This window comes from Cyanistes caeruleus, chromosome 4 (assembly GCF_971803275.1).
Source record: "Cyanistes caeruleus chromosome 4, bCyaCae1.hap1.1, whole genome shotgun sequence".
Taxonomy (NCBI): Eukaryota; Metazoa; Chordata; class Aves; order Passeriformes; family Paridae; genus Cyanistes; species Cyanistes caeruleus.
In genome coordinates this window covers 51,936,943-51,955,128 of record NC_141704.1, presented here as the reverse complement: position 1 = coordinate 51,955,128, position 18,186 = coordinate 51,936,943, and the positions used below count along the sequence as shown (strand labels likewise).

The following is an 18,186-nucleotide window of genomic DNA, read 5'->3' as shown; positions in this document are numbered from 1 at the left end:
GCGCTTTTGTCATGAGATCTGTGGATGTAGCTAAAGTGAAACATGTTTTCTACCTGTTTCCTCAGAGAAGAAAGGTCTGACTGTACAAGGCTTCCAGTGCATGCCTAGTTAGACTGGAAATACACAGTAGTGTTGCAACTTTTCAGCTGCAGCATTCTCTGGGGCTCACAGGAAATCTTTCCAAGGTCCATTCCTATCTGCTCATGCATGCCAAATGGCTAACACATCACTTTAGCTGGCTGCTTCATGTGGAACCACCCTAAGTCTGACACAGGTCCATTAAAACCTTGAGGAATACTGCAAATGGAGCACTTTGCTTGCTTACTGGATCAACACACAGAAGCAGAGAGAGCTTGCTGTTCTGAAAGGCTTGTTGAAGTGGGCTGGAGGGCTTCCTGGACCCTGCTGATGGCTGCTGCTGCTTGCCAGCCAGGGAAGTACCTCATCCCACAGAGCAGGGCCTCCCCAAAACACAAGATGCCCTGCATGGCATGGCCCCTCCACCTCCACCAGGGGACTCCCAGGGCAAGCAAAGGAGAAGGGTGAGCACAGCTGCCAGCTGACTGAATCACAGAGGGAATGTAATGTGAAGGAGCTCACACATACATTCAGACTAGGTCTGCTTTGCACCTAGCACATTAAAGAGAATGACAAGATGGAAGTGTTGCATTGATGGGAATGGAATGCATACCCAAATCCTCTGAGTCAACTTTGATCCATCCTGCTGTGTGATTTTTAAATACAACGATGAAGGAAGAATGAAAATCAGCATATTGGCAGAAGTGACCCCTGCAAAATTCAAATGAATGAGTTTTGTTAACTGTCAGCAACAGCTAATTATTACATTGCTGATTAGCAACTGTTTTTTTTATTAGTAGTACAAAACCAGGATACTCTACCTACAACTCCAAAGATATCCTTCATGGATGGGATAAAAATGACTAACAGGTTGATGATAACCAAAAGAACAAAAGTAACCAAAACATGACGGCATAAGTCAAATTTTGTTTTTCTGGCCATCTCGAATAATGATGAACGCACCTGTAGGGGGAGAGAGAGAAAAAGTTTCTTGTCAACAATAGTCTATGAGCCAATTCAAGGCTTCCCATGTTTATTTAACTGGTTCTTCATGTGACAAGTGTTGCATAGATCTATCAGAAATTTCGAGTTGCCTGAAGTCCTTTGAAATACTCCTTAAAATTAATTTGTTATTTCAGAACTGTAGGTACATGTGCATGTGCAGTAGGATATTCCTGTGTTTTTAACATGCCTTTTTGAATCCTTCTACACTTAAAAAGAAGCTTCATCTCCGAGCCTGCTCCAGTAAAATAATGTAAGAGATGACCCTTGTAGATTCAATTTAAAACAGGTTTAAGACCAAAAGTGATTTATTTATTTACTGCATAGAGAACTTTTCCAGAACTTACAGGGAGTCTGGCATGAGAAAAGACTAATCCAAGCTCAAGCTCTTTTTGTAGCTGCAACATTGTAGTCTCAGCCACCACTGGACTATGGTTTGAAGAAATGTGCTGTGTACAGCTGTTGCCAACTTCCAAACCAAGCAGACATTTTTACTTACAGTGAAAAACAGCACTGGCACGGTGAGTATCACTGCCACAATCACAGCCAAGCGCACAGTCAGGATGAGGATGTCATCTTTGCTCTGGTATTTGTGAAGCAGATCTGACTGCACATTTTCTATGGGAAAGACAGTAAGGTAAGTGTTCTGGCAAAAAGGCAATTAGTCCACAAAAATCATTGCTTAACAACAGCCTTCTTGAACAACAAGTGATTTATCTGTAAACAAAAGAGTGTGGAATGAAACATCCTTGAGTTAAAACAGCACTTTGAACAAAATCCCAATGATCCCATTACTCCAGATTAATCCTTTGGAGGCCTGATTTAGGAATGCATCTTAATTCATGACAGCACATGCCTGAGTCTAAGGTAATTTTCACTGTAGAAAAGACAACAGTGAGACATACACGAAAGCTTGCTTACATATATACATATATACAAAAATAGGCAAAGTGAAATAATCTATTTTTAATTGGTTCCGTGGACTTTTTTTTAAGTTTCAAATTATATTAAAATAAACACATGCACTGCAATGGCTGAACTTAATATAAACTGCAAGGTCTTGGGCTAAATTGGTCTAAACAGCAAATAAACTTCCAGCAAAAAGCAGTGCCCCTGTTCTCAACTGAGAACAAAGCCTATCTTGGGTTAGCTCTCAGCAGGACGCTCTGACATTTGCACTCAAATCCTTCAGCAGCTCCTCTGAGGGCTGCCAGCAGAGCCTGCAGCTCAGCTCCACGCTGGCCAGCAGCCCCAGCAGCCAAGACAAATCACAGGGGGTGCCTAACAGGGAGGTGCTGGCAACATTTTAATACAACCTCCTGCAAAACGTTTCCTTGAAGCTGTGATAAATAGTGCAGAGCAGGTCTGCGTGTACTAACCAGCAGGAAAACCGAGTTGCTGAGGGACCTATGTGTTTGCTTTGTAATTTTTAAATATCCAGGAGCAATAACCTAAAGGGGTGGCTGTTAAGCATGCCACCAAACACGCTTGCTGCCCCTTTTTAGGTCCATGTTTTGTTTCTGCCTGCTAATCTTAGAAAGCTGGTGGTAAAACGTAACAGTTGTTAAAGGGAACTCAGTGGCCGCATCTAATTTACCATCTCTGGCACTTGGTAAAACCTCACGTATTCCTGGAGGCAGAGGGATCTGTCCTGTGGCAAAATGCCTACATTCCCCCCGGGGCACCCTTCTGGGTAGAGACCACAGGTCAACACCACCTATGCAGTGCCTGAATCCCCACCAGGAGAAAGAAAACGCTCTCCCACCTCCCTGCAGATCAGGAGTGGGGTTTTCAAGCCGGGCACATGCACAGCTTTCTGCAACACAGAGCTTACTCTGCTCCTGCAAGCACAGACTGCAACTTCTGTACCGCTCACGGGCTGCAGCCAGGTAGGAAGTGAAGGGCAAGGCTTACAGTTGAAGGTCTGTTTTCCTTTCAGCTAGATACACCACAGAGCCCAACCACACTGTGACCTTTTAGGGGAAGAAAAACACCTCTTTTCTGTAATTCTGCAATGTAAATATAGTCATCACTGCAACACTTTTGAGAACACAGCAAACAGACAAGTACTATTGGTGTAAAGAAGAAATGGTCACAATAAAAATACTGTTCTTACCCAGGTAAGGGTAGAGAAGAGGTTATAACACTGTAAGTGAACATATGAAATGTAAGGTCTTTTCAGTCTCAAGGGGCAGAAGGAAGGAATTTTATGGAGGAATTCTATATTCCCTCCATGTCTTTTTTGCAGCCTGTCACTGCACTGACACTGCAGAAGCCCCAGCCGAGCTCACCACAGCTTCCACCTGTGAGCTCTCAGTGCTGGAGAGCAGGGATGCCTAATGTGGGGAGAGGCACACAAGACACCCCAGGGATTCCTCCACCATTCCCCCTCAGGAGGGCCAGAAGGACGCAGCCCCTACCTCCTCCATGGACTCCAGACCCTCGTCCTTGAGGGATGTGGGAGATTCCCAGAGAGGAGCGCCACAGATCTGCCTCCTCAGATCCCTGGGGCAATCACATCAGAATCTCCTCCCTGCCAAAGTGAAGGGGTCCATGCTGATTTACACCCACTTGCTCCCTGGGGCTGCTAATTTGATGCGTCTCTACGAAAATGTGTTAGATGGGAGCAGCTGGATGAAAGCGGCTGATGCTGTTGTCACTTGCAGCCTATTTGTGGGTTTATTGGGAAAATTAGAAAAGATGACCTCAAGTTACTTCCAACACATGTATTCTCAAGGCCTCAGAATGAGTCTGAGAAATCAAATATGAGATAGGTACACCTTCAAAAAAAAAAAGCCACATTTCATATTTTTTCTCTTGCAATTGGCGGCTCACAAGGGACAGTATCATGAATGAGGAGGTTGTAACAAAAATGCCACTTGGAATAGGGTGGTGAAGACTGATGGGTGACTCTCAGGCAAAAGGCAAACATCAGCTTTTTTACCTGTCTTGTAACCTCTTAACAGTCCATGGAAAAAGACACTACTTTTCAACATTCTCATGACATCGGAACATGAGAATTCCATGGGCAACATTCCTGCAAGTTCCCAGGCAACATTTCATATTTTATCCTACTTTACTTAACAATTGTGCCTATAGGGCATAGATATTGTATCTTTTAGCAGTACAAAATAATTTGTTTGTTAAGTGAATTGATATGCAAGGAAAAAGAGAGGGTGGGAGTCTCAAACACTGAGATAATTATCCTTGGTGGCTGAGCTAGGACAACACTCAAAGCTTCCCTGCCTTCACTGACAGTTTGTTTAACCAAGACCTAAAGAGGTCAGCTCTAGGGACACAGGGAAAACATTTGGTCTGTTGCCTCTGTGATGGAAATGTCACTAAGAAAGTGAAAAAACTGTGATGGCTGATTTCCTAGGACCTGCTCTCAAATCTATCTCAATTTTTGCAAATATGCATGCTTCAGCCATTACCAATGCACACATCATTCAGGTGAGGACCTTGGAACAAAATCTTAGTGGGGCCCAGCTAATCCCCAGTTCTGTAAAACAAATCTTTCCCTCATATTTTGAAAATGCCTTTTGCAAATAATACTTTCACTTGTTCTTTTCATCCACAGGGGGAAAAGAGGAAAGGCTTTATATCTTCAACATGAGAAATTTAAGGAAAATTATTTGGAAAAGTATTTTAATATAAGTGGATGGGACTTTCCTTTCCAGCTGGGATACAGTATTGATTTTACACATATCCCCTTTCTACTCTGATCAGTAAAGAACTGCATACTTACCGTAGAAAGTCAAATAGCCAAATATGGCAGTCATAAAGTACATCAGAAACATGGCAAAAAATGAGATATTTGAAACCAACTGCATTTTTTTCTGTGAACGGCTGGAGAAAGAACAAGAAAAGAACACATAAGAATGGTTGGGCTGGATTTTTCCATAGCTGTTTCAAAATGTATTAGGTGTTTGCATAAGCATAGTAATTCTGGGGAGACTCATGAATGCATTTTCATTTAAAACAGAAATTCACTGACAGCTGCACAAGGAAGAAAAGGACTGGGGAAAAGGACCCTACTTGGGGCTTAAGTGAAAAAATAGTGGGTGTGACCTGTGGGTCTGCTCCATGTCTGTACCTGCTTAAACAGTGAAGCTGTGTGGAGAGAGGATGACCCTGAAAACACTTTGGTAATTAAATTAAAAGGTGAAAATGAAGGAAGGATAAAATTATACAGAGAGAAAAAAAACCCCAAAAATGTTCTGAATGACTGCAGAGAAATTTTTGTGTGCCCATGGGTAGAAAATACTGCACTAATGCTGTGGAACACACACCTCTCCTATGCCAAATATCAGCCAGCAGAACTTGGCTCTCCCCAGGCTGCTGTGTACTTCCAGGGAAAACTCCCAGGTATTGCATTATCCTCCACCTCCCTCACCCCTGCCCCAGGGGCACAGCAAAATCTGGGAGGCCAGATTTCCTAGCTGACAGCCATGCTTGTTGGGTGTTACTAAAGCACACCTCCGAGTGGCACGAATGATTCAGAGCACCTCTGTGCTAACATTTTCCATGTAAAATGGTTCCAAACAATAAACTGGAAAAAAAAAAAGAAAAAAAAAAAGAAAGGCTTACTCTTTAAGTTCGCTGTAAATCGGGAGGACTGATGGGTGGCACACAAACGCAAAAGCAATGGTGGGCAAAGCGTACACGGTCTGTTCAGAGAGAATTTCAGAAAATGAGTTAAGAAGAAGTATTTCCCCCAGTGGTGTGAAGAAATGTTCCATGTTCAACTACCTCAGCTCCCAGCTCGCTGGACTCTTCAACCGAACATTGAGAGCCTTTCTGAGAAGGCAGAAGACCTGTCAGTTAGCATGTATTTAATGAAATGTTGAAAACAGCGTGCTTTCAACAGGAGGACAAAGTCTTTGTGTTGGTGGCATGAGCGCAGCACTGACTGTGCTCACAGAGCACACGCTGCTGCTGGCTTTGCCCCCTGGGATGGGCTTGCCTGCCCAGCTACTGCCCCCGTTACTAGCACAGTGTCACGCGTGAAAGGGACGCATGGTGGGTCACCGCTACGCTACCCTGCCTTGCCATGGAGAGGGGTGCGCACCCATGGTGCTAAGGCTGAAGTCCTGAAGAGGAAGCCCGTATCCAGACTGTAAGAAAAGAGAACAGGAATGCAGAACTTACAAATAAATGGATATTACAAGGTACCAGACTGAATCCCTTCATTTCCCAGGCCAACAGAAGGACTAGGAGGGCTGTGGATGGAGCATGCTTCTTCTTGGGAAAAAGACCATTATGTCACCAGAAAGCGGAAGAGGCCTCCAAGTGGGACCTCAGCCCCTTCTCCACTAAGAACTTGAGTGGGTTTCAGTCCTCAGCCAAACTTCAAAAATGGTATCAGTGCTCATGCACTTCTATTCTCCTGAGAGAACAGGTATGAGCAGAGGTCACAGGAAATTATATATAGGTCCTCCTCAAAGGACATGAGTCCATTCTACATACAGCTCTGTCCTGCCCTCTGAGATCTGCTTGTGCTGGTCACAGGCATCTCCTTCCCATACAAGACATCCTATGGTGCACCCCAGGCCTGACAGATTCACTAAATGTGCTGGTTGCTCTCCAGAGGTCCCTCCTTGCCAGGTCTTTGCCACCTCTCCCTCACTCACAGCACAGCACTATTGTGGTGTCTCCATCTGTAGGGATATTCAGAAGCTGCCTGGACACGGGGCTGGGTGACACTGTCTCAGCACAGGAGTTCAACTAGGTGACCTCCAGGTCTCTGCCAGCCTTGGATATCCCTCTATTCTGTGAAACTGTACTGTCTCTCCTCTCACACACTGAAGTTGCTAAAGTGACTGACAAATTGTTGGCCCTGAGGGCAAACCTCTGAAGTTCAGCTCCCGTGTGCCTAATTCAGACGGACCAATCCTTCTGAGGTGCCTCCATTGGCTCTGAGGCAAATGCTGATTCTGCATAAGACTACTACCCTTCAATGCTTTCTGAAATATACCTACACCTAAGCTGCCATGGCACAACAAGTTAACTAATTCTTGGTCCATCATGCTGGATCTGGGGTGATGGTTACCCCCAACCAAAGAAAAGTGCTTTGCTTGGCTTCTTCAACTGAAGCTGGTGGGTTAAATTAAAAAAAAACAAAACAACTTTTTGCACACCTCTGCTGTAAATGTACATTCCCTATGAATGTGACTAAGGCCCTGAGGACCTGTTAAGGTGCTGTTTCACTGGGAGCACTGCCTCCCGGCACAGCTGACAGGAGCCATTCTCCTGCTCCCACAGTTACAGACAGCTGCCCTCTCACATTCTCTTAGACCAACTTTTTCTGCAGCTGTGTGGTGAAGGAGGGAACCATCCAGCTGGAAGGCAACCAAATTTTTGCTGGATTATCTTTCAACCATATCCTTTTCACAATCCAGTTCACCGCATGGCTACAGAAACATGTACCCTGTTACAAAGAAGTGATTTGTGCGCAGAAGGACAGAGATTATTGGCTTTGGATGCAGGTGTGGCCCACTCAGCCTCTACTGAGCAACAGCCTAAAGGCACAGTTGCATCATGGACAGTAAGCAGCAGTGGAAAGAAAAAATCTCCTAAAGAAAGCAGTTATTGTCCAGTGGTAGCTTGGGCTCATGTCCTTAACACCTCTACTACCAGGGCAGGACAAGACTGCAAGGAGGCACATTCACCATGGCATCTCTAAGACTGGGCAAGGAGATCTGTTGTGCATTTATCACTGGATCACAAGGGGAACCATGAAGAACCAGGCTCTTTGTGGTGCTGATCAGAATAAGAACATGGGGTTTAGGTGCATATATTATGTGAATTAAAAGTAAGTATTATAAAAAGAAACATACCTTGGAATTAAAGATAACATACTTTGGCTTACACGTATGTTCTGAGCTATTTGATAGGATAGATGATGTTGCATTTAGCCCTTGTCCATCACAGGGAATTTGAAACTTCTTGTAAATAACCTAGAATAAGAGCAGAAGATAGCTAATTGCTAAAATAATAACAAAAATACAATTAAAATATCGGTGGAATTGTGGGCATCCTGGCCTGTATCAGCTAGAGTGTAGCCAGCAGGACTAGGGAAGTGATCATTTCCCAGTATACAGCACTGGTGAGGCTTTCCCTAGAGTGCGGTGTCCAGTTCTGGGCTCCTCACTACAAGAAGGATACTGAGGTGCTGGAGCGAGTCCAGAGAAGGGTAACAGAGATGATGAAGGGTCCAGAGTGAGTCATAAGAGAAGCTGCTGAGGAAGCTGGGGATGTTTAGCCTGGAGGGCTGAGCAGGGACCTTATCACTCTTGGCTGTAGCCAGGTGGAGGTCAGCCTCTTCTTCCACGTAACAAGGGACAGGATGAGAGGAAATGACCTTAAGTTGCACCAGAGGCATTCAAACTGGACATTAGGAATTTTTTTTTCATGGAAACTGTTGTAAAGCATTGGAAAGACGAGGGAATTGGTGGAGTCACTATCCCTATAAGTGTTCAAAAAACACACAAGTGGATGTTTCACTTGAGGACATAGTTTAATGGCAAACAAGGTGCTGGGTTGATGGTCTTAAGGGTCTTTTTCCAGCCTTAACAATTCTATGATGCTAAGTGACTCATCCAATAAAGAAGGCGAGGTGAACTTACCACTACCAGGAAAAATACCATGCAGCTTAATGAAAATCCACTGGTATAGCCAAGGTATCCTGAAAGAAATTAAGAGGAAGTCTCAAACAGAGTAATTTTATTAGTCTTATCTTGGTTTTTACTGCTTTTTGCTTCTTCATAAGAAGTTCAAGTGTATTACACATTTAATACGTGTAATTGTGAACTTCTGGGCAGGACAAAAGCATGTCCTGCTGGTTTGGGAGTCTCCCAAAGTCTTTAAAGTCTTTCAGGCAAGCCTAAGCCTTGCTCTGATCTGTTGTGACATACTCAGGGTCACATTTACATCGGTTTAACTAACTTTACTTTTAAAAGAGGCTGTGATAACTGAGAAAAACATGAAAGTGTGCAATTGCAGTGTGAATGTGACCCAGGTTCCCTGAGTCACTTCAGCTGAGTTTGGGTTTTTGTCTCAAAAGGAAGAACCCAAATGGACTTTGGTGCCAAATGTTGTAACCAGCATGGTTTTAAAAAAATACACTGTGTACCTACTGGCATCTCAGTGGATTCAAACACATCTGAAAATGCAAATCTCTGTACATATCTTACTTCAAAGTCCAATACTTCCAAATTAACCTCACCAGTAAAAATGTTGATGCTGATAGAAAAGTAAAATTTTTTGTAATCTCACCATTTGTGAAGTTGCTTTTATGGGCCACACATAAAATTGAACTATCTTATGAAATGAAGACCCTCTTAACTATAATTTTTAAAATCAATTTGCACAATTGTATGGATAAAACTGGTTTATACTGAGCTCAATCATTGTGATAATTTAGGCCTACTTGTTTCAAAATGCTCAGAACACAGACAATTTCTGGATCAGGGAGACGGCTTAGATAACAATGACAGCATATTTTTATAACCCAATAATTGAATTGCCAGTTTGGCCATCAGTGGCACAATGTCTAGGTTCCTTTTTTTTGATACTCATGATGGCATTTTCATCTTACCTAAGTTCTTCAAGAGACATAAAGGGAGGATTATACAAAACGTCACTGTGACAACAAGAATTCGCCCATCCACATACCACTCCCTGTATAAAACATTCCAAAAAAAACATACCATTAGCACATCTTAAATATTTTCTGGTTATCCTCACTCAGTCATCCTCTTTGATTGCTATACTTACAGAACAATCTTTGGTCTCCTTACCCTACAAGCTCCTACAAAAGGAGAGAAGGGACCACATCTTGGCTTTGTAGACTCATTAAGTATGCATGGCACTGCTCTGACTCAGGGCAGACTTCCAGAGTAACCGAAGTATTACCCTGCCATGGAGATCAGTGTGTGGGTCTGAGGCAGAACCACCTCTGTAACCTGCTATAAGCCAGCCTGCCAGGATGAGGAAAGATCACACAAAGGGCCATAGAGCACAGTGGGGCTGGGGGGCCACCATGAGTCATTTGCCAAACCACCCAGGCACGCGACCAGAGCAGCAAACCAGGCTCCAGCAGGCTGGCACACACTAAATAGCCCAAGTCTGCATCTCCTCTACCAAAGTGCTTTGCACTCTACTGCAAATAAAGAAAGAGGAGAAGGGGCAGTGTTAGTGATGCTCTGTATGACCGATTTCCATTTAAATGCCAAGTAGTGATAAGGGCCAGAAATCTTAGTATTATATTCTGCAGTTGTCATATGCAAGTATCAAAGAATTTCACTCTGTGGACATTGTTTCAGGGGCAAAATCATGTAAGAGACTGAGAACTCAGGGAAACACACAGTATCTTTAACATGCATTGTTCCCATTATTTCAAGTGTTGCCTAACACTGTAAAATATTGGATTCTATGACAAGAGTTTTGTATATAACAAAATTCTTCATGAAAAGCTGGTGTGCAAAAAGGGCAACAAAAGCTTTCATTTTCTATCCATCTTCTCCTTCCCAAATTTGTCTTGTGTTTTATTAACCTCCTGAGATATCCCTGTGAAAATCTACTTTGACAAACCTAAAGGGTATCCAATATTTCAGACCTTTTGTAAAGATATGTTTAAACTTTACTATACAATGTTAAATTCTACAGTCTAAGTACCAGAACTAATTAAACTTACGAAAAAGTTTCTTCTTTTCCCATTAGAAACTTTATGGCAGAAGGCAGCTCATTTTTGACTATGAAGAGATAGCTCAACATTGCTGGAGGAAGAAGAAAATAATTTTAGAAAACAGGTAAAATATTTTGTGGAACAAGTGCTGAGAAGCATCCTTAACCTTTCCTACATCCGTGTCTGATGATAGAAGACCCCAAACTATGACTGATTGTAAATTACTGATCAGTAATGCAGTATTTTTAAAGGGCTGCATGCAAAATGATAACCTCAACTATACTGAGGAGTATGAAGATCCCTGGATATCATGGAGAGAAGGAACCTGATTCCTCTGTAGCTGTAAAATTATTGAGATATTCCTGGGCTTTGTCTTTCAATATTTCTTATTTCCTTTACCTCCAACATTCTGAAGAGATGTAGATCCAAAGACAATCATTTTCCCTGGGGTACCAAAGATCTGCTCACCAAGCTTTTCATACACCATGCAGCCTGCATGAGAAGAGGAGAAAGGTAACAAACACACTACTGAAAGCTGTTGAGTCGAAGCACTTACATTTCCTTTTCAGCCAAGCACCTATTTATGCAGTCAAACCTGCCCTTCTTTGCAAGTAGGAAGCTCTCTTGTAATTTCTAGGGCTGAAAATGATGTAGGAATGTTTTCTTGACTTCTATAAATGTTACTGTTGCCTACCAGTCACTTCAGAAATGGAAGCTCTTAATGAGACTATTACACCCCTTTAATGAGTCTGTCTATACCCCGAGTGACATGTTAAGTTCTGGTATCCTCATCCCAGTATATTAAGTTTTGCACCTGCAATGAGAGTAATGTAGAAAGGCTCCTCTCCAGAAAAAAAAGGGCACAGCAGGATCCACAAGTCAGCCCTGGCAGCCCAGACACACACTACTGCCATTCTGCAGTTCTGCTTGCCTTGACTGAATGATCAAATGAGGACAACCACTGGTTTAGAACATCATTTATGAATTCTAATGGAGAAGCCTTAACCTGTGAATTCTCAGTGTCGTATGTTTTTGGCAAAGCAGGCAAAGGTGTAAACTATAACTAAAATTTCTTTTCAAATGTCTTTCAAGCTTGTGAAATTCCTCTATTAATTGGTTTGTGTTTATGTTAAATGTTTTTGGTTTTTTTTACTTGGCGGTGATGTAGGCTGATAAAAAAGACTGGGCATTGTGAAAATGGTGAGATCCATAGGAACAGAAAGAGAAATATTGCAGATGCTACACTAGACAGATGATTTTTTAAATGTATCCCATTAACTGGTCTTCTCTATATTACCTTACAGCTGACATTTCTGCTTTGGAATTTGTGTAAAAGTAAGTTTGAGTTCAAACATACCAGCTACATAGAAATCAGGACTTAGATTTTGGGAAGTAATGGGGCACAAATGTATCTGTATTAAGGCACCTGTAGCTTTGTAGTTTAAATAGGCAATTACTGACATTATACATGCTGTAACAGTGATCATGTGTGTCCAAATTGCATATTTAAATATTACAGTATTTTTGTGCACAGATTATTTTTAAAATATGGATTTAGACATTGTTAACAAGGAAAGAGGCTTCTTGAACTGTAGGCAACTTCTAATTTCTGAGTTTAGATAGTGCATCTGTGTTACAGTTACACTTCTCTCTGTGAAGGAACTGTTCCCTTTTATTTTGTTCTAAGAAAACTCCACCACAAAGATTATCAGGAGTTTCACACTAACCACTGTATTTCCAGTGTATACAAACTGTATTTCCAGGTAAGCTTCACAATAGGCAAAGATTCATTATATTTCATTTGCAATTTCATTTGTAATGCAAATAAACTGTATGAGCTCTTCCTCTTGGCTCACTGAAGATATCATTTCTGGGCAGCAGCATTCATTCCTTGTCATAAGTTTTTCTCTTTACAGTGATGTAGTTCTCCATTGCCGTGCCACAAGTTCTCTAAATTCTTGTTAATTCTAGGCTTCTGACCCAAAGCGTATCAGGCCTTCCTATTGTGTCAGCAAAATGACAGAAACTTACACAAAGCACCTGGCCTCATCTGAACACTTGTCACCTCTTGATTTTTACATTCTACTGAATAGGGGAACATAATAAGTTACCTGTTTCCTTTGAACACACCAACAGGAGATGTATTGAATAAATAGAAAGCAGTGTGACTGAAACCAAAAGAAGCCTAAAAAAGAATGGAAAAGAAAGTTTACCATACGAGATGAGGTCTGACATTGCAATATTTAATTCAGGTCATGTTTCTATTGACTCTGAGAGAATTTTTTATTCTTCTGACAATGCAAAAAGGCCTAAAATACATGTAATTCACATCCTGCTTGCAGTTCCATCATGGAGGTAGAAAACTCTGAGTGTAGAGGGATACAACCAGATAAAACTTAGCAGAGCTGCAGAGCACAGCCTCTTAATGAGTTACACCTCCCCATATTGAAAAAAGCAAGAATAAAGATGTTTTATCAGATAGGAATGAAGATTTATCAGAGCACAGACAAGCCAGATATGTCACTCAAAATCCATTCTAAGGGTTTTTTTCTTCTGGAAGCAGAGTGAAAATTTAAAGGAGAGTCCTGTATTTAAGGACTTCCATACAGAATGGAGGCCTCTATTCCCAGGACATGTTTCATATGCTACCAAAGCCCAGATGGCTTTTAATATGCCTCACAGTTCCCAAGGAGAAGGATGTGGGGGAGTTAAGGCTTGACTGTCTTCCCTTGGGAATAAAGGCTGCAGCCAAAGGCTTAAATTTTGTCCAGGTAGGACTTGTGTTCCCTCACCGATGTCAGTCCTGGTCTGACATGATCCATAATTTAACTTCACACAGAAGAATTGCAGAAAGTAATGACCTTGTAGGGAACTTGCAATGTGTGGTGTATTGTAATGTGTAGGGAACTTGCTGGCACAAAGGATAATTAGTCAGTGCCGGGGGCCAAGTGCATAAAAACACATTTTCTCATTGCTCAATGTCTTTAATCCAAGCACCATGTGTGCCTTCCTCTCCAACACTCTGACATACAAAGACCTGATGATGTTTTCATGATGTGTGCGAAGAGCATTCAGACAATCTGCTGGCAATTCCTCCCTTTATTATGACAGCTACCCTCCGGACACCAAGAAAAACAAGGCTAAAATTCAAGAGAAAACAAACTGCTGCCATAGATGGATTTTCATAGGAATACATAGAAAGAACAGAATGAGAAACCTCCTCCCCCCACCTTTTTATTAGTTTAGACTGGAAATACTTTAATGTCAAATAATGACTGACTAGTTTCTTGGGGCCAGAGGAGCAGGAAGAAACATAAAGAGGTGACAGGAGGAACTGTCCCTTCGCCAGCAAAGAATGACAGTTGACAACAACACACTCTTTGTACAGCCCTAAGGGTGTTTCTCCTTGAGAAGGTGGAGAAGGGAAGGAAGCCTGCACTGGCTTAGGTCATTCTGGTCCATTTTTTATGGATTTGCTAAGCCCTGCTCCTACCCATGTTCCCTGCCGAGCCGTTCCGCCCCTGTCTGCCTACAGACACGGCGCTCAGCCCCAGTGCTCAGCTGCTGGGGCTGACTCACTCCCAGCCCCAAATGGCTACAACTCTGCATGCCAGCATCCAGTCTGTCTTAATATTAAAAGCTTCTGTTTTACAGGCACTGAGCTCATGGAGCCTTTGCAGCGGTAAAAATAACACTCCCAAGCAGCAAGGTATTTATCTGATCTGTTGTCCTTAGCTCCCCATAGGGTTCCTACAGACACTTGGCATTTTCATTAGCACTGTATGAAAAACTTGTTTGTGCTAGGACTGTGGTATGGACAAGAGTATTCGTGCCAGAACCACCCCTTGGAAAGGAATGAAAATGTCCATGCCACTTGCTCTGCACAAATTCAAAACAGAGGCAGGGGAGCTTGCACTGCAGTCCCAAAAGCACTCCCCTACTTTTTATTATGTCTGCTTTCAAAGAAGTGCTGGTAGCTACGGTAGCCAACAGCAAATGCAAATGTTACCTTCTACCAAAAGAATAAACAGTTCTGGCCAGGGGACTGATACAGTGTTGGGAAGAACAAAGTGCTTCTGTGATGCCAGCGCTGTCTTCTCCCAGATACCACATGTACCAGAAAAACTGAAACCTGTGCTGTCCCTTCCCCTCTGTGAAGTCCCAGGCTTTGGGGCCAGAAGACCTTTGAGGTTTACACAGTGACAAGATTATCTCACTGAGCAGTTCTGAACCCTCAAAAGGTGCAGAGGATGGAAGAGCGCAGGGTTTGCTTTCGTACAGCCTCCCTGTGGGCTGGTCTGCCAGCCTGCCCTAAAACACTGCAGGAATTATACTGAGGCTTCCTGACCCCTTCCAGACACACCCAGCAAAAGTTGCTGCAGTGTGAAACTTCATCTCTAGTCTCATACTATTCCAAATCTAAGAAGGCCCTCTGCCTCAGCAAGGCTTTTCAGATCACATGCAGTGCTGGGTTAAATGCAGGTTGAAAACACCTTGTGCTTGGCCAGCTCATATTTCTCTGCAACAGGATCCATCACTTTGGTCCCTGGTCTCCAGGATGAAACCACAAGCAGCAACAACTGCTCCTGCTGTCCCCAGGTAATCCAGCTCATCTCTAACCTCCCAGACTTCTTGTGTTACCCTTCTACAGCAAAGTTTTCTCTCTTTTTGCACACTGGAAATTATGCTGTCTTTTGGTCTAGGCTGCAGTTATCAGTAGCACTGGGATTAAGTTCTTCTGAGTTCCTACTCTCAGTAATTTTGCCTAGAAAGTATATTGCTTTGTTATGGCACTGTTAAGCAAATAAGCTGTGTCATTGCCATGTTTATTTTGCACATCTTATGCTTAGGATATCAGATCTGAATTAATCCAGACGCTCATGGAAGTGCACACTTCACACTGCAGGAGCCCAAAAGTTGTGGGAGTGGAAATCAGGCTGGGGCTGCTTTGTAAGTGCTGAAAATGCTCCCTTAATTTTTCTGCATCTGCAGAATTTTCAGGGATGGTGCATGCCAACACTGGATAAAGCAACTAGAACCTTTCCAAAATTGTGCTACTCAAAAGCAGTAAACTTAAGATCTTTCTCATGTGCAAAAAGTAAAGTATTGTTAGGACTCTGATCACCTGCAAAGCAAAATTATCTACCTGTGATAGTGACAGCAGAACTATACATTTATGGGAAAAATTAACTGAATTAATTTGTATTAATTTAAAATTAACTGAATTAATTTGAGTGTAAGAAAAAGTCTATCACTAATGGACTAGGTTTAATGCTGAGATTATGGCATGAGAGCAGAACACTTAAAGCAGTTCAACTTTCAAGCATTAACCACATTAGGATCCTGCATCTCCAGGCTACAAAAAGGAAAGCTCTACTAGCCTGCTCAGTGAGGTCCTGCTAACTTACTTCCTCTGATCTCAGCTGGCTGCTCAATCTCAAGGCCAACAGATCTAAAGGCATTATAAAGCTAACAAAAACTATTATCCACTTTTAAATACACACAGTTGATTCTACAGCAAACAATGCTGTAATTTTCTGTGTGAGATCTCCACATTCATGTTTGGCAGTTTTTTGTACAATGTGTACAAATCTACAGATCTAGTACACTCACCACTCTGGTTGAGCTCAGTCACCAACACACCTTGCTAGAAGTTTCTCAGGTGTTCACATCACCTGTCTGATCTACATCACTTAAACTGCATTTGTACATCCTTTAGAACAAACACATGTCACTTAACTCTCACAAAAAGTGCTGAAAGAATGCGAAGAGGACGAGATTATAAAAACTAAATCAATAAGGGGAAATTGAGGCTGCTCCTTTGCTGAGAGCCTATTATCACAGAAGAGGTGACAAGGCTGAAAAGACATAAATGCTTTTTCTCTCCTTACAGTGATGCCTTTTCAGGACTACCTAAAAACAGAGGCCTAAGGCATCAACAGCAGTTATTGTGACCACCAGCTCTACTCTCTGAGATGGAGCATGGGTGGAATACTATATACAGGTTAGAGTACTGGGTAAAAAAAGCAGCAAAAGTAAAATAAACTCTGTCACTCTGCTAACGGAAGATGTAAATTACAGTCCAGCCTAGCTTAGTGACAACACAATAATAAGACATTCTATGGTCTTAAAGTGAATGGATTAGCTCCTTTGATTACTCCTAGATTTTACCCAACCACAGCAAATTCTAAGCTAGCAGCATGGACCTAGCTATCCTGGCACAAAACTCCAGAGCAGATGGCTATATATACCACTTTGGCCATCTACTCTGCATTATACAGGGCTCAAATTAAGTATTTCCCAAAATCCTAAGAAATGACAAAAGTTCTGTATTTTTAGATTTGACATTCAAGAAATGACATCTCTTTAGAGCAATCTGTAAACTCAATAACTATGTTGAATAGTTCTCAACTATTGTAAATTATTGTATTTCTTCTCTCAATGAACATTTATTATTGAAATCTGCACACAATTCCCAACTGATTTCCTAACAATAACTTTTCAAAATGAAATGTCTCATACTGAGATCCAGAATAAAACTGTCTTAGTCATTCAATGGCACTGTTTCATTTTTAAGCTATTAAATTCTCCTTTATAAAAAGCCTCTTTTTTTTTTTTCCTCTGGAATTAGGTAGTCTACCTTAGTTCTTTTCTATACTAAAATCTTGGCTATATTTATGTTGGCTTTCAAGGACTCTCACTGAAGAAACTGTAGGAGTAAGATGAAAATATTATATGCAACATATAAAGGAATATAAATATTCTTGGTTTAAAAAAAAGTGTTTATTGCACCATGCCTTGAAGAGAGATCTGAGATCCTGTGCCACAAGTAAGAACTAGGTACTAACCCACTGCAACTATTACTGCAGAATATTTTTGATGTCTATGTAGCTTGCAGAGCACAGGAAATGTCCCCTGTAGGTCTGTAGTAAATAACATGGGCCTAACTTTCTCTAGCACTACAAAAAAATGGTTTTTTCTGCAAAAACATTTTACTGAAAAAAGATGTCTGAAACTCTTAGCTAGTATTTTCAGGCTTGAATGCTGTACTTGATTACACATGGACTGTAAATCCCTCCACATGCTGGCAGTGCACGCATTCTTTAAAAACAGTGAAATTCCACGGAGATCAGCTACTCACCACATGAATACTTACAGAAAAAGGAGAATTCCTGTGTTGGCCAAAGCAAAAGCAAGACCCAAAATCCCACTGCCCATAATTGCATTACTAAGGTTGAAGACGGACATTCCAAGTGAAGTTGTTCCTGGGATCTGGAGAAATAAAGACAGATGTGTCAGCAACAGCTTGGAACAGAGCAGGGAAATGCACCTCTGCTTCAAACCCCATGTTTTGTGATGTATCAGACGTAACTACTGCTATGGAAATGACTTAATAAAAATTGTTTGAAAGAGGAAAA

General features: G+C 41.9%; 1 protein-coding gene across 2 annotated transcripts in view; it reads right to left on the bottom strand.

Moving 5' to 3' along the window:
* The window catches only part of SLC38A1 (solute carrier family 38 member 1), a 41,950-nt gene that overhangs the window by 6,509 nt on the left and 17,255 nt on the right, over window positions 1-18,186 (bottom strand). For both annotated transcript variants that reach the window (XR_015285574.1, XM_086884610.1), the window contains exons 4-15: window positions 17,925-18,040; window positions 12,880-12,953; window positions 11,168-11,260; window positions 10,778-10,859; window positions 9,680-9,762; window positions 8,709-8,767; window positions 7,920-8,039; window positions 5,671-5,750; window positions 4,829-4,929; window positions 1,580-1,698; window positions 900-1,041; window positions 692-789 (exon numbers count right to left, since the gene is read on the bottom strand). Coding sequence is in view for 1 of the 2 variants with exons in the window: in XM_086884610.1 (XP_086740736.1) it covers window positions 692-789; window positions 900-1,041; window positions 1,580-1,698; window positions 4,829-4,929; window positions 5,671-5,750; window positions 7,920-8,039; window positions 8,709-8,767; window positions 9,680-9,762; window positions 10,778-10,859; window positions 11,168-11,260; window positions 12,880-12,953; window positions 17,925-18,040 (1,167 nt within the window). In the remaining variant the exon portion in view is untranslated. The remainder of the gene's footprint in view (window positions 1-691; window positions 790-899; window positions 1,042-1,579; window positions 1,699-4,828; window positions 4,930-5,670; window positions 5,751-7,919; window positions 8,040-8,708; window positions 8,768-9,679; window positions 9,763-10,777; window positions 10,860-11,167; window positions 11,261-12,879; window positions 12,954-17,924; window positions 18,041-18,186) is intronic.